We start from the raw sequence: 15,743 nt of genomic DNA on the forward strand, positions 1-15,743 counted from the left end.
GGGTCATTCTGTGTACTCCACCAAGTTGAGTTTTGGCTAATCAGCGCCAAGGACAAATGATGATTAGCCAATCAGCACCGAGGGGGACTGACGATTAGCCAATCAGAGCCAATAAACAGCACATCGGGTGGGACTAATGCCCTTGTCAAGTGCGTCGAGGAGTAATAACGACAATGGTGGCCCCGATAGACGAGATAGATGCGGTTATCGACTCGAGGCTGTTTTAAATCGATTAAAACTACCAATTACTTTGAAATCCAAACGATACTCTGTTTGAAGGCATTTATTAAGGGGATCCCCCCCCCACCGCACGTTCTCCCAACTGGATTAAGTTTATATTCAGGTTGTTGGTCTCTAGTGATTGGTTAGGGAAAATTGAATTTCCTTGGGGGATTCCCCTCATGGAAATTGTTTAAACCAGAGGCAATGTCAATTCAGTCTGATATCAGGCTAGCGTTTTAATTCTCTGAGTTGTGTTTGTTTTCCATTTGGTATATAGGTGGACATTCCCAACATCCAGAAACAGAGGAAGCACCTTGCTAAGCTTGTCTTGGACATGGACTCGGCTCGGACAAGGTAAAGGACACTCACATCTGAGAGCCAGGCTACATCCTTCCTTCTCCTGCTCCTCATTCATTTTTAAACATGAGATTCAGGTTTTAAATGTCTGGGGTGTTGAAAGCCGGAACTGTCCAATGCAGTGGCTTTATATGTTTTACGTCATGCCTGTAGACATCACCAGTCGTCCAAGTCCTCCAGTCACCCAAGCACTCTGCAGCCCGGCGCCAAGTCCGAGTCCCTCAGAGAGGAGATGGAGGAGGCGGCCAATCGGATGGAGATCTGCAGGGTGAGTCACCAATCAGAGCCACTCATATCTTGCGTCCTCTCCCAACTCCTCTCCTGTCCATATGATTTATAACTATCCCACAGGTAACAGACAATATGGGACCACAACTTCAGGATGATATTACAGTCATTATTTAGTGCATCAGTCAGACCATTTTGTAAAAAGATGCCTCAAGAGGTCACGGTTTTTCTCTGCTTTCTTCTCCAGGATCAGCTGTCGGCAGATATGTACAATTTTGTGGCCAAAGAAATAGACTATGCAAATTACTTTCAGACGGTAAGTAGGCTTATTGTCTCATTAAAGTTTTATGATTTCATGTGTATCATATTGATGTGTAGGAAGTTAGATTCAGACTAACCTTTCCTCATCCCTGAGCGGAATTGGGTACTTCAATACACTTTGTGCAAATAGTATTCATAAATTTTTCTAGTATTAGCACAGAATACACTGACATTTATGGATAATTTAATAACATGTGATATATGATATGAGATTGTTAGTAATGTTCTATTTTTCTCCCGCTCTCCCCGTTTCTAGCTGATAGAAATACAGGCGGAATATCATAGGAAGTCATTAGAGATTCTTCACAGTATCCTGCCCCAGATCAAAGCCCACCAAGGTGGGTCATGCACCGCGTGTGTGTGTGTGTGTGTGTGTGTGTGTGTGTGCACGCGCAGCAATACCAAGATAAGAAGTTAATTAGTTAATAGCCCTGATACTGTCACATAATAATATCATTAACCAATCCACATCCATAATTAAACTATGTGTAGTTTACACGTGCTACAGTATGAGGGGAAGGGCAGGGCCTAAATGCTAACTAGCGTTGACAATACTAAGCTAACAATAATAAAGAGGCCAGTGCCACCACATGGAGTTGTTGTTTCCTGTTGTTTCCTTGTGATGTCGCTGCAAGTTGGCCCTTTTGAATTGTGAAATGATGAAGTTATCATCATCATCATCATCATCATTTTCCCGAACCCATGGACACGAAGAAAAACTCAAGTTCCCAGTCCTCTTTAAATGTTTGATATTCCTCTTCATATTTGCGTTTCTTACATTCTTTAGCCATTTTAGGTTCAGGCTAAGCTAGTTTTCTGTTGCACTTGTCTCGTGCACCTGCAAACAGAGCATGAGACCTGTGACACATTGTGATTGGTTGTTCAGATGGTTGAAGGGTTGGGGTGTAATCCTCTGCTGACAATGTTTTTCCTCTCCTTTTTCGATTTTCTCTTTGTTTACACACACACACACACACACACACACACACACACACACACACACACACACACACATATATATATATATATATATATATATATATATCGTATATATATATATATATATATATACTGTATATATAAGTAGGACTTAAAAGAGCAACAACTACCCACAAGAGAGCCGTATATGGCTCTAGAGCCTTGTGTTGAGCATCGCTGCTTTAAGGTTCTGTGTGTATGCAAGCAGAGGTTAGGGTTCAGGGAATGAACGTTGTCAGTGAAGATCCTCACAACAAGTAGTAATACAAATATTCCTGTGCGTGTGGGTTTCCGAGCATGTGTAGGCGCGGGGTTTGTGTGCGTCTATGTGTGATTCTAGCAGCTATGGTTTTGTGTTGCAGAGGCGTGGGTGGAGAAGCCATCCTTTGGCAAGTCCCTGGAGGATCACCTGAACATTAGCGGGAGAGAGATCGCCTTCCCTATAGAAGCCTGTGTCACCATGCTGTTAGAGTGTGGCATGCAAGAGGAGGTAAAGGGCACACGTACACACACACACACACACACACACCCGAACTCCAAAGACAAATACGTTGACAACACCACATCGATGAAAACCATCCCAACATTGCACCAGCTGCGTCAGCCATGTTTACAGACAAAAGTGATTAACATGTAGGGCTTAAAGGTGCTATGTGTTTAACCTCAATAAATCATTACCACATTGATTTTAGAGTAATTAGTATAATTAGTGCAAATGAGACCATCTCCTAGATTCTATAGGACCTAGAAGAAGGCTGTTCTGGCAGTGCATAGATTCAACTTTGCACTAACTTGCCTCAACAGAGTGAATAGTCGCTGTTCCCAAGAGCTGGTGCTGTATCATCTCTTCTCCTTCTCTTTGCTATTCCCAAAAAATAAAGACATGTGGAGTAACGCAAGGGAGAGGGGTGCAAAGTAGCAACATGCTTTCCCCGATAGGGTGGTCTTCATTTTGAGAAATACTTGCATACAATAATATGCTAGTATTAATACTGGTGTGCGATAGAGATGGACCATGGTCTTCTTTGTTTAAACTTTACGGTAATTATTCCAACTTGGAATAATTGTACCTTGGAACTTCCAAGGTACTGACAAATTGTCAATATGACAAAGATATACTGACGCTTAGAAATGTCGCACATAGCACCTTTAGTACTTTGCATCTAGCAATGTCAAGCACACCAAGATGGAGACTGTTCCAGCGCCTTTGCACAGCACTCTGACATGGACATTGCTTAGATGTGATCAGATAAAGCGGTCTTTCCTGTGTGTGGGCTGCATAGGGCCTGTTCAGAGTGGCACCCTCGGCCTCCAAGCTGAAGAAGCTGAAAGCCTCCCTGGACTGTGGAGTTCTGGATGTGGCGGAATACTCTGCCGACCCGCACGCCATCGCAGGTGAACGAACACGCCCACGCAAACGCCTCGTTCAAAGCCCGTCTCCATGACAACAAGCGATAGAGCACTGGGCTATCTCTGTGTGAAAAGCAGAGATTTTCCCCCCCCAACTTCCGACAACGGCCATCCCATTTTGTGTGGAAATTTCATACTGTCCAAAAGTTTGAAAAGATTCGTTTCGGGCCTATTTTTGGAAAATGTGGGCTGATTTGGAGTAGCGTAACATTTGCCGAGCAGTCTGCCCTAGATACACTTTTCCTCAAGTCTTTCTGTTCTGATAATGCTGTCCACTTTGCACATTAGCGAAGAAGCGGAGTTGAGCAATCTGAATCTGGCAGCTCCCCTAGCTGCAAGGAGGTGTGGGCACAGGGGGCATGGCCTAATCAGTACTGTGAAGAGGGGAAAGCATCTACCCACTGCATCACTAATGAGATTTCACTCTCTCTCTCTCTCTCTCTCTCTCTCTCTCTCCCTATCTCTCTCTCCCTCCCCCTCTCTCTCTCTCTCTCTCTCTCTCCCTCCTTCCCTCTCTCTCTCTCCCTCTCTCTCTCTCCCTCCCTCCTTCCCCCTCTCTCTCTCTCTCTCTCTCTCCCTGCTCTTCCCTCCCTCAGGGGCTCTGAAATCATACCTCCGTGAGCTCCCCGAGCCGCTGATGACCACTGAACTTTACGAAGAATGGATTCAGGCTTCCAAGTGAGTGGCTGTTCCCCTTACTAAAAAAAAACACAGTATCTTGAATTATGCCATTAGCCATGATGAAGAGCAGAAAATAGTCCATAGTCTTTATACAACAGTCTGTGCTGAAGAGAAAAAAAAATCAATAAAATGGTGACGTTCTTTTAGCGGAGCACAAAGTAACCCACCATGTTTTTCATCTCTCCAGCATTCAAGATATGGACAAGAGACTACAAGCACTACTGGCAGCGTGCGAAAAACTCCCCACAGACAACTTGAACAATTTCAGGTCAGTGATGCTGACTCCTTTGCATTTTTTTTGAGTCTATAGTCAACTGCCTTATACAATATAGAAAGAAAAGTCCTATCAGATCCAAGGCAGGACAGATATTGACAATCTTGTTTATGCTTACCGCCCGAGTCAAATTCATCTAGTCAGCCTACTGAAAACCTTAGTAACATTTCACTCTTTTATCCTGGTGAGAAACTTGATGTTTGATAGCCTATTTAATGCTTTTTTCTTTCTTTTCTTTGGTTTTATTTCATGTATTTATTTGTGGGATGCTGAAGCTTTCACATCCCACAATAGGATTGGGTCAAATTAATAGCATATTTATGTTGCGGATGACTGGGTACAAGTGACATAAGCGCTCTCTGGTGTGCGATATGTGTGTCAGCAGTGTGTGTGTGCATGCGTGCGTGCGTGCGTGTGTGTGTGTGTGCGTGTGCGTGTGTTGGACCGCCTGCCCTATCTGGGATTTAAAAAACAATATTTGGCAGTGTGCACTGAAATATTGATAACCATCAGTTCTGTAGCAATGCTATGTGTGTGTGTGTGTGTATGTGTGTGTGTGTGTGCGCGCGCGCGTGTGTGTGTGTGTGTGTGTGTGTGTGTGTGTGTGTGTGTGTGGCTGAATGGTACAACTGATAAGAGGAATAAATCAGTTATAGTGCTCTGCCTATGGCTTTTAAGATGCTCTCTTTTATTTCAATCTTTCAGATATCTAATCAAATTCTTAGCCAAACTGACGGAGTACCAAGACTCGAACAAGATGACTCCTGGGAACATAGCGATTGTCCTCGGCCCTAACCTGCTCTGGACACACTCTGAGGCGTATGTATGCTTAATATATAACCTAACTACCTTGTGCCTTCCGCCAATTCAACGCACACCTTGACACCAGGTGGACATTTTTGTCCCCTACGGATATTAAATGAGTGCAAGTATTTTTTCCTAAAAAAAAAAAAAAAAAAAAGATCTGCTAGATATCATTTTCAGAATTTAAACTCTTTTGTTGAAATGCCACTGTTTTTTTATAGTGTAAAAGAAAACACAAAAGATTAATTATTTTCCATATTATAATAAATGCAACCTTTTTTATTTTTTGTATATATTTCCAAGGTCTCTGGTCCAGGATGAGAACATGCTTTTTGGCAAAAACAGAATAGCTGGGGGCCCATAAATAGCACTTTTTGGCACTTTTCATGGGAGTCAATGGGAGAGAAATGGCCCAATGGTTTCAGGAGTATTTTTTTCTTTTTTTACAAAAATGTCTAACAATGTCTAACAAAAAATGTCTAACAATGTCTAACAAAAGTGTCATAATTTTAAAATATATAAAAACAAATACACGCCCTATCCAAATGTCATACCGTCCGAAATAACAGTCAAAATTTGCAAAATACGAACGTAATCGCGGACAAAAATGTCCCCTGGAAGGCACGAGGGTTAAATGGTCCCTGAAGGCATCACATATCGAGTCTGATAGCTTGGGTTCTTTTCCTTCTTTCCAGGAACATGACAGAGATGATGACCACCGTGTCCCTTCAGATCGTTGGCATCATTGAGCCCATCATCCAGCATGCTGACTGGTTCTTCCCTGGAGGTGAGGAGGCAGGAACTGTAGATGCGATACTATACCATGTACAGGAATAGGAGTTTTTTTAGCAGCATGTAGCAGATGCAGCAGGGGACCCCAAACTTCCTTTACCCGGGCCACATTAACCAGCTCTGACTGGGGGATCCCAAGGTGTTCCCAGGCCAGCGTGGAATATGAATTTCGACCCCATGTCCCATTTATTTCTAATGGAGGCTTCCCTCTGTTTTTGTGCCCTTTGTATTTAAGATTAGAGCCCTGTGTATACATCATTTTTTACATACTCGCACACAGACATATGCATATGAGTTTCGATCCAAAATGTTGACCATCTGATAAATGTGACACGTACAAAATTATTGGCATAAAGTAAAACGATCACTAAAATACTGATGTTATCAACTATGGTTTTGTCATTTTCAAAACCATTTTAGAATGTGCAATCATCTCTATAAAATATTGAGCATTCAAAGACACGCGCACACACACACACACACACACACTATGTATGATATGTGCTGATCATCTCTCTGTCGTGCCCCCCCCCCCCCCCCCTTCCCCCCATCCTCAGAGATTGAGTTTAACCTGACAGGCAGCTATGGCAGCCCCATCCACACCAACCACAACTCCAACTACAGCTCCATGCCCTCGCCGGACATGGACCAATCAGAGCGCAAGCAGCAGCACGACCAGAGCCGACGCCCACTCAGCGTTGCCACTGACAACATGATGCTGGAGTTTTACAAGAAGGATGGGTAGGATGCTAAGTGCAACCTTCTGCCCACTTCTCATTCTCCCTCTCTCCCCCCCCTCCTCTCTCTCTCCCTTTCTCTCTCTCTCTCTCTGCACATCAAACTGACTGACTTTGCACCCACTCCTTCTCTCTCTGTCACTTGATACCGAAGTCTTACATCTGCGGAGCACAACGCTCGCTCATTAAAAATCCATCACCTCGGAGTATTTACGTATCCACTACTAATCTAATGTCCGAACCCCTGTGAGACGGAGGGTAGTGGGGGGGGGGGGGGGGGGGCGGGGTTACGGGTTGGGGGTGGCGACAAAGATAATGAGTATTATCTCACCTGTCATTCTCATCCCGTCCAATTACTCTCTCGCCATTATCACGATTCATCTGGAGAGGAGAAGGCTGAAAATTGGCCTCATTTGAATAAACAGGGCCGAATTGCGCCGAATAGCGTTGTCTCCATGGCAACCGGGCTGTGATGGAGGGCTGTCGGGTACCTCTTTCCTCGGGAAATGTTTCTCCGGCAGCCGTATCCTCCCATCCCTCTACACAGCCAGCTCATCCTTCACATTGTGGCGTGTACGTCACCTGCCCTGAGTCACTGATCCAGCTGGTGGAAAATCACTGGCAGAGTTGAAACTGAAGCCTTCATCAAGCACTCCCATCAAATGACTGTAAGAAGAGAGGCTGTAATACTATAGAAAACTAGAGAGCAGCCGCGACGCCCGCCACTTAAAACGTATGTTGGCCAGGGGCGTAAAGTGTGTGTGGGGGGGATTGTGTGTGTGTTGGGGGGGCATTTTGCTCAGACCCATTTTCGAACTCGGCCTTCATTTTGACGTCAATCACCCACCTGGAAAATTTCGTGACTGCATCTTGCACAGTTTTGACGCTATCGTGTTCACAAAATCTGTCCACAGACAGACAGACAGACAGACAGACAGACAGACAGACAGACAGACAGACAGACAAAGTACTCAAAACCGCCTCAGTGGTATTTCCGGCTACGATAGGTGTCTCCACGACCACATTGCCATGATTACACACACTCTCTCTCTCACACACACACACACACACACACACACACACACACACACACACACACACACACACACACACACACACACACACACACACACACACACACACATACTCACAGGGTGAAAACAATACCAGCCATCGCTGTCGAGGCTGGTAACAATCTGATTCTATGAATATTTCACATCTTGTCAGTCATCATCAGTCATTTCTTCAGTTTTCAGAGTGCAACTTTCTACGTGAGGCGATGAAGGATCGCTTTCATCTGTTTGGGATAATGAGCAGCTTTCTAATGGCGGCCTGTGAAAGACAGTCCATTGTTGCTGGACTTGGTGTGTGTGTGTGTGTGTGTGTGTGTGTGTGTGTGTGTGTGTGTGTGTGGGGGGGGGGGGGGAGGTGGGGGGGCGTGTCCACTGTGTCTTTGTGTATGTGTTTTCCTGAGACCAAACAGGCTTAATTAGAACAAACAAGGCTTCTAATTGGCCCTCAGAAGAAGTACAGGCTGTTTATTTGACCTGGCAGCTCCTCACCTCTGCTACAGCGGCAGCCACCTTGAAATGCTGCTCCCAGCTGGATCCCAGCCGGCTGCCCTACCCAACAACTGAACTGTGTTACATCATAAGGGACATGTCTTTAGCGAGCCTAAGGACATCTGTGTGGTTTATAAAGAGGTTGAATTGGTTTTAAGTTGTGTTACGTTACATTAAGTTATGTCCATTTTAAGTTAAGTTCATTTAAGTTAAGTCAATTTAAGTTAAGTTAAGTTGTGTTTAAGTACTTAAGTTAAGTTTCTGTTTTATCTTTGTTTAATCTGCCACGGATCTGGATGGGACCTGTCAGGGACCCGTCAAGCTCCTGTCAAGCATCAGCCAGCAATTCAAGGTGGCTGCATCTGTACACCCCCTCTTCTCCTCCCTGATACTGTGGATCTCATCTCTCCATCACACGTACTACACACACACACACACACACACACACACACACACACACACACACACACACACACACACACACACACACACACACACACACACACACACACACACACACACACACACACACACACACACACACATACACCATTCCTCTTCATTTCAGCCCTCCAGTGTAGCATACTGGACATACACTCAAACTCACTTTTCCATATACTGTGTGTTGTTAATCAGATATTGTTCATCATGTCTGCATGACCTCTGACCTCGTATGCCTTCTGCCTCTCTTCCCTACTAATGCAGCATTAGGAAGATACAAAGGTACTGTATCTTACCCCTCCCCACTCTCTTTCATTCTCAAAGCAAACACTGCCCCTGCTGGCCACAGTCATTATCCATCCTGTGTGCATGACTCACTCAGTATATGTGTATGTGTTTTTCTCCAGTATGGGCGTGCGGGTGATGGACACCTCCTGGGTGTCTCGCAAGGGTTCGTCCACGCTGTCACGCAAGACCTCCTCCACCCCACCGGGGTGCATGCCCGGCTCTCCGGGGGACACGCTCATCCCCGAGCAGCCCGGAGAGCTGCTTAGCTCCCCCGCCGCCACGCCTCCGCCAGGAGAACGGGTCTGGTAAGTCCCCCCCCCACCCTTTCTTTTTCACTTTTCTGCCCCTCGTCATTTTTATTGTCATCGCCACCACCGTCATCACCACCACCAGCACCGCCACCGCTACCATTGTCAACTGTGTCTGCTCTGTGTGACTTAGATCCTTGGCTGTGTTCATCATTTTCTCTGTAACTTGTGATGTCTGTCTTTCTTTTTTCACTCTATTTTCTTTTTCCAGTCACCCGCCTCCCCCATTCCCTCTCTCATTCGGTTTGTTCTGTTGTTGTTTTGTTATTATTACGGTTCATCACTAGTGTCCACATGTTTCAGTTCTGCCTTCAGTTTGTCAGGTTGATTTGACTGTGGATAACATTAGAGGACATGGCATTGTGTGACTTCAGTTCTGACCGGTTTTATTCCCCAATATGGAAGTTTCGTTTCTTTACATGGCGCTTAAAGCTTCAATCCGCAAGTCCCTGCGAGCATGTTAATATTTCTTAATATCTCATTGATGTGGCTGCTTGGCTTCCTCAGCTTTGCTCGTGAATTCTTTCCTTTTGTGTTTACACTGATTTCACCGACTGATTTCACCCCCCCCCCCCCCCCCCCTCCCCGTACGGATATGATTATTATCATGGTTACGCACATGAATCCTCACCTCATGGTGGCCGGCTCTGCCTGTGTTGCAAACAAATAGTAATAATAATAATCAAGCTTGTGGCTTGGCTTGGGCTGGCCTCACCCTCCTCTCCTGTGGCTCTTTCAGCCAATGAAAGGGTTTTGTGTCTGCTTCACACTGCCCTGGGCTGACTGCGGGACCTGCAATGCAAACAAACAAGTCATAAGGTTATATATAGAGCATATAGGGTTTTCATATACTGTACAGCAGAGGGGAGATATTCACTGGGCTTGGTAATAACATGGTCGGCTGCAGCAGACCAGCAGCACTTTGGCTCTGGACACAGATCCTCACAGCTCCATGCAGTGGTGCAGACACAAGCTGATCACAGAAGGAGTCCTACACGGCTACACTATTTTCTCCTTTTTCCTTTGGCAATATGAGCGGTTTTTCCTTTGCTTTGCTGTTTCTTTGTGCTTGTCTTTGAAGCTGACTGTGTGCTAAGCTTGGTGACCACCGCCCGCCCTTTCTGCACCACTACAATGCAAATTTTTCACTTTTTTTTTCTCCACTTTTTTTTGCTACCGACCAACTAACACACTAACACCCTAATCATCAACACAGCTAATCCTCTATCGCTCTCCAATTCGTCTCCCTGTTCAGTCACTAGAGCTGTGTCTTTTGTGCTGTCTATTCTCTTATATACCTACAGCTCAGACGACGTGTCGCCCAATCGGCCGGACACCTCTCATGCCTACCCGCCCCCGGGGGAGGACCGGCCGCCCCCTCCCTACCCCATGTCCCTGTGCCACTCCGCCCCGCACCACTTCTACCCCAAGCCCCCGCCCTGCGCTCGCCCTGTGGCCCCGGGCCCGGAGTCCCAGCCGCCCGCCTCCCCGCCTCCCCCGCTGCGCTGGTCTGGCTTCACGCCCCCCGCCCCGCCCCCCACCTCCTCCTCCTCCTCCTCCTCTTCGTCACTCGACATCAACTCCAACCCCAAACCCAGCTGCCTGCACTTCCCCAAGCACGGCCCGCCTGGCGACGCGGCGCATGCCCCCCCGCCCGACACTAATGCTTCGCCGCTCTACATCAAAACCCCCCTGGTACTAACCCGCCACGACCTGTCCCTTGGCAACCCCCCTAGCCTCCCCTCGTCCGCGCCCCCGCCCCCGCCGTGGGCTGCCTGTCCGTGTGCCCGAGAGAGAGGACCCCCCAGGCTGACTAGGTAAATACAACACACCCATGGCTCGCTGCGGATGCACCACAGATAGAGAGTGGCAGCCGTAATCTCTCCTCTCCTCTCCTCTAGCTCGCTGGCTTTATTTTTGCTTTCTTCTTAACCCCCCCTTTCAAATGACATCTCAGATTCTGTAACATTCCGGTTGTCCGGGGATGCCTCTCATGGGGGTTGCCTAGCAACTAAGGATGTTACTGGCTTCTAGCACTCTGACGTCTTGACGCTGGTGTTGAGTGGATGATAAATACATGGATAACGCTGCATATGGCTATCAACTAGCATATGAATGTATTTATTCTATAGTTTTTGCAGCAATGCTTTATTAACATTAACATACAATATCACTTTCTAAAGGCACTAAATAGAGTGGTGTCACTTTCTCAATAATGCCAACATACCTACATACATGCAGTAATGCTTTTTGAAGCATCTGTCAGCTAGACCCAACTGCTGCGTTAGTCTGGAGTGATCCTGGCGCTTTCTTGACTCATACGTGTTCAGCGTTGCAACCACACGGGGCAGCGTGAATCATTAGAGCAATTCTATGGCAGTGTTCAGAAGAAGCCCCGCCTCCCTCTTCACTTGATAACTCTCCCTCCCTCTCCATGACCCTCCATTCAGATGGCCGTCCTTGGAGGCACGCAGGTCAAACCGACTTCACATACTGTAGGAGGCTGCAGTTCAGTCGATGTCACCAGAAACTAAAAGCTGCTATTATAATACGGGTGCTCTGTGTGGGTGTAGGTTCATTATGAGTCAAGGCCTGAGATAATTGTCAGTGTATATTACTCTGAGCCAGTTGAACACAGACTAACGATAAAGAATTAAAAGCAATGTGCAGTACCTACTTCTTACACTGATAGAAGAGAATGGATCAGAACATGGTCTTAGTGTTTTGAAACCAATCGAATCAGTGCAAGTTGACACCTGGATATTGGAGGTTGGTCCAGTTACAGGTGTCTTACATCATGTATCATGAATCTTCAAACACCAAGCAAGTTTGATCAAGCTTTGGAAATCCATCTTCAGATTTTGGTACCATAAGAAAACCACAAAACGTTAAAGGGGCAGTTCACCCAAAAATGAAAATTCTCTCTTCATCTATTCATCCTCATGCCAGTTGAAACACAGGTGTGACACAAGTCACCATTGACTTCAGTTGTACTGTACTGAAGTCAATGTTGACGACTGGTTCACCTGTGTTTCAACTGACATGAGGGGGATTCGATGATGACAGAATTTTCTGTTCATTAGTTTAAATCAAGGTATATTAAATAATCCCTGTCTAGTCACTAACTATCAGCTGTGCATAGCCTTCGTTTACAGGTGTAAGTAGTAAGTACACAAATAATAAATATACATCTATTTCTGTAAGAAAGGTGTGTTCCTTGGACAAGTGCACTCTCCTGTCTGTGTTTGTGCTTTATTTAGCTGATGCCATCTTGGTACATATCTCTGCTCTATTTCCTGTGCGTCTTCACTGTACTACGAGGAAACTGAAACCAACGCTGCCGAGGTGGATTTCTCAGCTACTGTCCCAAGAAGTATCAGTTAATGCTACTTCTTCTTCTGTTGTTGCTGCGTATAAACACACTTTTGTCAGCTCTTCTTTGAATAATCCAGAATCCACCCAGCTCAGTGACCTTCTGGTCAGAGATCCATCCTGAGATTGGAAGCTTGTGAGTTCGGTTGCCAGTTGACTTGTAGTTTGCTTGTCACTTAATGTCCTAAAAGTACCTTTCAGCAAATCACTGAGCTCCTTCAACAGATTAGCGCTCTCTAATGGACTGCACTGCAATTTGAGATTTAAATAAAAGCGTACCGAATGGAAACACTTTGGAAGGGAAATTTAGACTTTTCATTTCATAACTCAGACTTCCATGCGTTTCCAATCTTTTACATTTATCGGTGTTTCAAAACACATCATGTTTTGAATCCTTTTTATTCTATCAGACAGTACTTCCAGCGTACCACTTGTGTATGAAAACAGAATAAGGGGTGTTTGGTTTGTAAACACCTACAAGGTAAGAGATTTGGTCGACATTGCTTTTTGCCGTTTCAGAAAACGTTTGTGATAACAGCGTACCAACAAGTAGTGAAACATTCAAATTAGACATGATGATGATGATGATGATGATGATGATGATGATGATGATGGTGATGATGATGATGATGATGATGATGATGATGATGATGATGATGATGATGATGGTGGTGGTGGTGGTGGTGGTGGTGGTGGTGGTGGTGAAGTGATAAAGATGAGGTATATATTGACATAATGACCTTTCAGTACATTGACTGACATACATTGTGTCCAATACCATTCACAAACTAATATCTGCCTGTCTTTTTTCAGTACATTGAAGAGTAAAGAGCTCTCGCCTGTGATTGGACACAAAGGCATCCAGGTGGCAGGTCCGACAGTTCCCCCCGGCAGCAGTCCGCAGAGCAGCAGCCAGTCCCCCCACTCCACAGAGCACAGTCCACACACGCTGCGCAAAGGTGAGCACCAGCGCCTTCCCCCTGCTGAGCTTACAGGGTCTCACTGTCACTTCTGACCATCTGCAGTGTGTGTGTGTGTGTGTGTGTGTGTGTGTGTTCCCCGTTTGAAAGAGGAGACCGTAATGTGCCTGTGTCGTGTGTCCCCAGGTTCTAAGAAGTTGGCCCCTGTGCCCCCCAAGGTCCCCTACGGCCAGTCTGGCGGGATGTCCGACCAGTCCACAGGTCAGCCGTCGCCGGTCAGCCTGTCCCCCACCCCTCCTAGCACCCCCTCCCCCTATGGACTGGCCTGCCCCCCGGGGCAAGCGCTCGCGTCCTCCCCCGGGCAGACCCCCTTGGGGCCTCCCCACTCCCTTTCGTCCCCGCCCTCCCTGACCGGAACACTCACCAAGTCCCGGCCCGCCCCTAAACCCAGGCAAAGACCCAGTCTGCCCCCTCCTCAGCCGCCCACAGCCCCCCCAGGGCTCTCTGGCCTGGCCTCGGCCCCGGGTCCCCAGCCCCTGGAGCAGGGCCTCCTGGACGGACTGTCCCCCACGGAGAGCATGTCCACAGGTAATCACCAGCCCATGGCAACAACACCCCCGCCGCCACCGCAGGTGGCGCTGCAGCGGCCCTCTCTCAGACTCGCTGTGGCTCTGTCCAATGGAGATGGCGGACGAGTGTAGGACTCTGTAGGACTCTCAGAATGTCACTGTAGATATAAAAGATTCCTGTCCCCTTTATCGACTGCTCCCAAAAGAATGTTTGAATGAATAACAGTTGCCTTTTAGACACAGTTGCCTGAGAATGACATAAATGTAAATATTAGCATTTTTGTGCAATGTAGCAAGAACAACTCCTGACCTATGTATTCATTGCTTGTGTTATGTGCTGATGTTTCTGGGTAACGTGTGGAAACATCAGAGAAGCATAGCTCGTCCTGCTTGTATGGAAGTTGCCATTAGATTCATCATGTGCTCTCTGTTTATCTGTGTTACCCAGACCCTCACTCGGCAGAGGTAGGTCAGAGGCTTACACAGTTCACACCAGTCCAATCTCTCTCAGTACCTAGGGGCGTGGAGACCTAGCCAGATCAACCCAACATTATACCTATATGATGTTCTGATGATGAGGTGTTCTGTCAATATATACCAATCATTCTGTCACTTTTGTTATAAATCATTCTCTTGTTCCCCCTGCTACTACTGTGTACCCTGCAGCTGTGTGAGGCCAGGGATTCAGTGTGGGCTAAGTGTGTGGGGGACTTTTAGGGTAAGCCAGACCGCCCCCGCCCCGTGCGCTCCAGACCGCCCCCCGCCCTGTGCGCTCCATCTCACCGCCTGGCCTAGTGCTGTGGCTGCCTCTGGGGTCTCCTGCCGCCTGCCTCAAACATCCACACCTACCTCTAGCTCCCTGGTCAATCGCAACACATGCCCCCTGTTACTGGGTTGACTCAATGGCCTCTTCGCACGGTGTTGTCGTTCCACCTGTAATGCACGGCTTAAGGACTTCCCAGAGTGCACCACACTGCGCTCACATTGCAGACGCCGTCGCTTACAAAGGTCCATCTTAAAGCGCCCCTCCCCCCGCCTTCTCTGACCCCCCCCCCCTTCCGCTCCTTTCTCTCCCCCCCCCATTCCCAGCCCTATGCCAACAGACATCCCCGTCTAACGCCCCTGCCACCGGTAATGGGGGGGGCCACAGGTAACCCCCACTCCTCCTTTGGCAGGTTCATCGCTTTGTATAACCTCTGCTCCCTCTTACTACACTGCCACACTCCATCTCATTCCTACACAGGAGTAGCCATCGTTGCTGCCGACAGTTAAATACAGCAATGCTTTTGGAAATAGCCCTATTTAGAGCCAATACCCGCAGTCGTTCATGAGATTCCCATTGTTACTTCAAGCCCACCTCGGTGCCATTCTTTTCCCACAGAGCTCCACACACATCTCGTCGCCTCTGTGTTGGTTGATCTGGCCGCTGTTGTAATCGTGTACAGTAATGTGTCCTTGTGCAGTCATCTTTGACCTGTT

The 15,743-nt window shown here is 47.0% G+C and overlaps 1 protein-coding gene across 1 annotated transcript in view; it reads left to right on the plus strand.

The window, feature by feature from the left end:
* Positions 1-14,953, plus strand: part of arhgap44a (Rho GTPase activating protein 44a) — a gene marked incomplete at its 5' end in the record, with an annotated part of 38,537 nt that extends 23,584 nt beyond the window's left edge. Inside the window, 16 exon segments of the mRNA XM_083650241.1 lie at positions 500-576; positions 733-847; positions 1,055-1,123; positions 1,385-1,466; positions 2,469-2,596; positions 3,390-3,501; positions 4,113-4,194; positions 4,385-4,465; positions 5,177-5,290; positions 5,971-6,062; positions 6,625-6,808; positions 9,072-9,089; positions 9,215-9,398; positions 10,667-11,220; positions 13,589-13,734; positions 13,882-14,953. Of these exon segments, the coding sequence (XP_083506367.1) occupies positions 500-576; positions 733-847; positions 1,055-1,123; positions 1,385-1,466; positions 2,469-2,596; positions 3,390-3,501; positions 4,113-4,194; positions 4,385-4,465; positions 5,177-5,290; positions 5,971-6,062; positions 6,625-6,808; positions 9,072-9,089; positions 9,215-9,398; positions 10,667-11,220; positions 13,589-13,734; positions 13,882-14,396 (2,553 nt within the window). The 3' untranslated portion in view covers positions 14,397-14,953.
* Positions 14,954-15,743: the final 790 nt, after the last annotated feature.

Source organism: Poromitra crassiceps, assembly GCF_964638095.1.
Source record: "Poromitra crassiceps genome assembly, chromosome: 13".
NCBI classification, from domain to species: Eukaryota; Metazoa; Chordata; class Actinopteri; order Beryciformes; family Melamphaidae; genus Poromitra; species Poromitra crassiceps.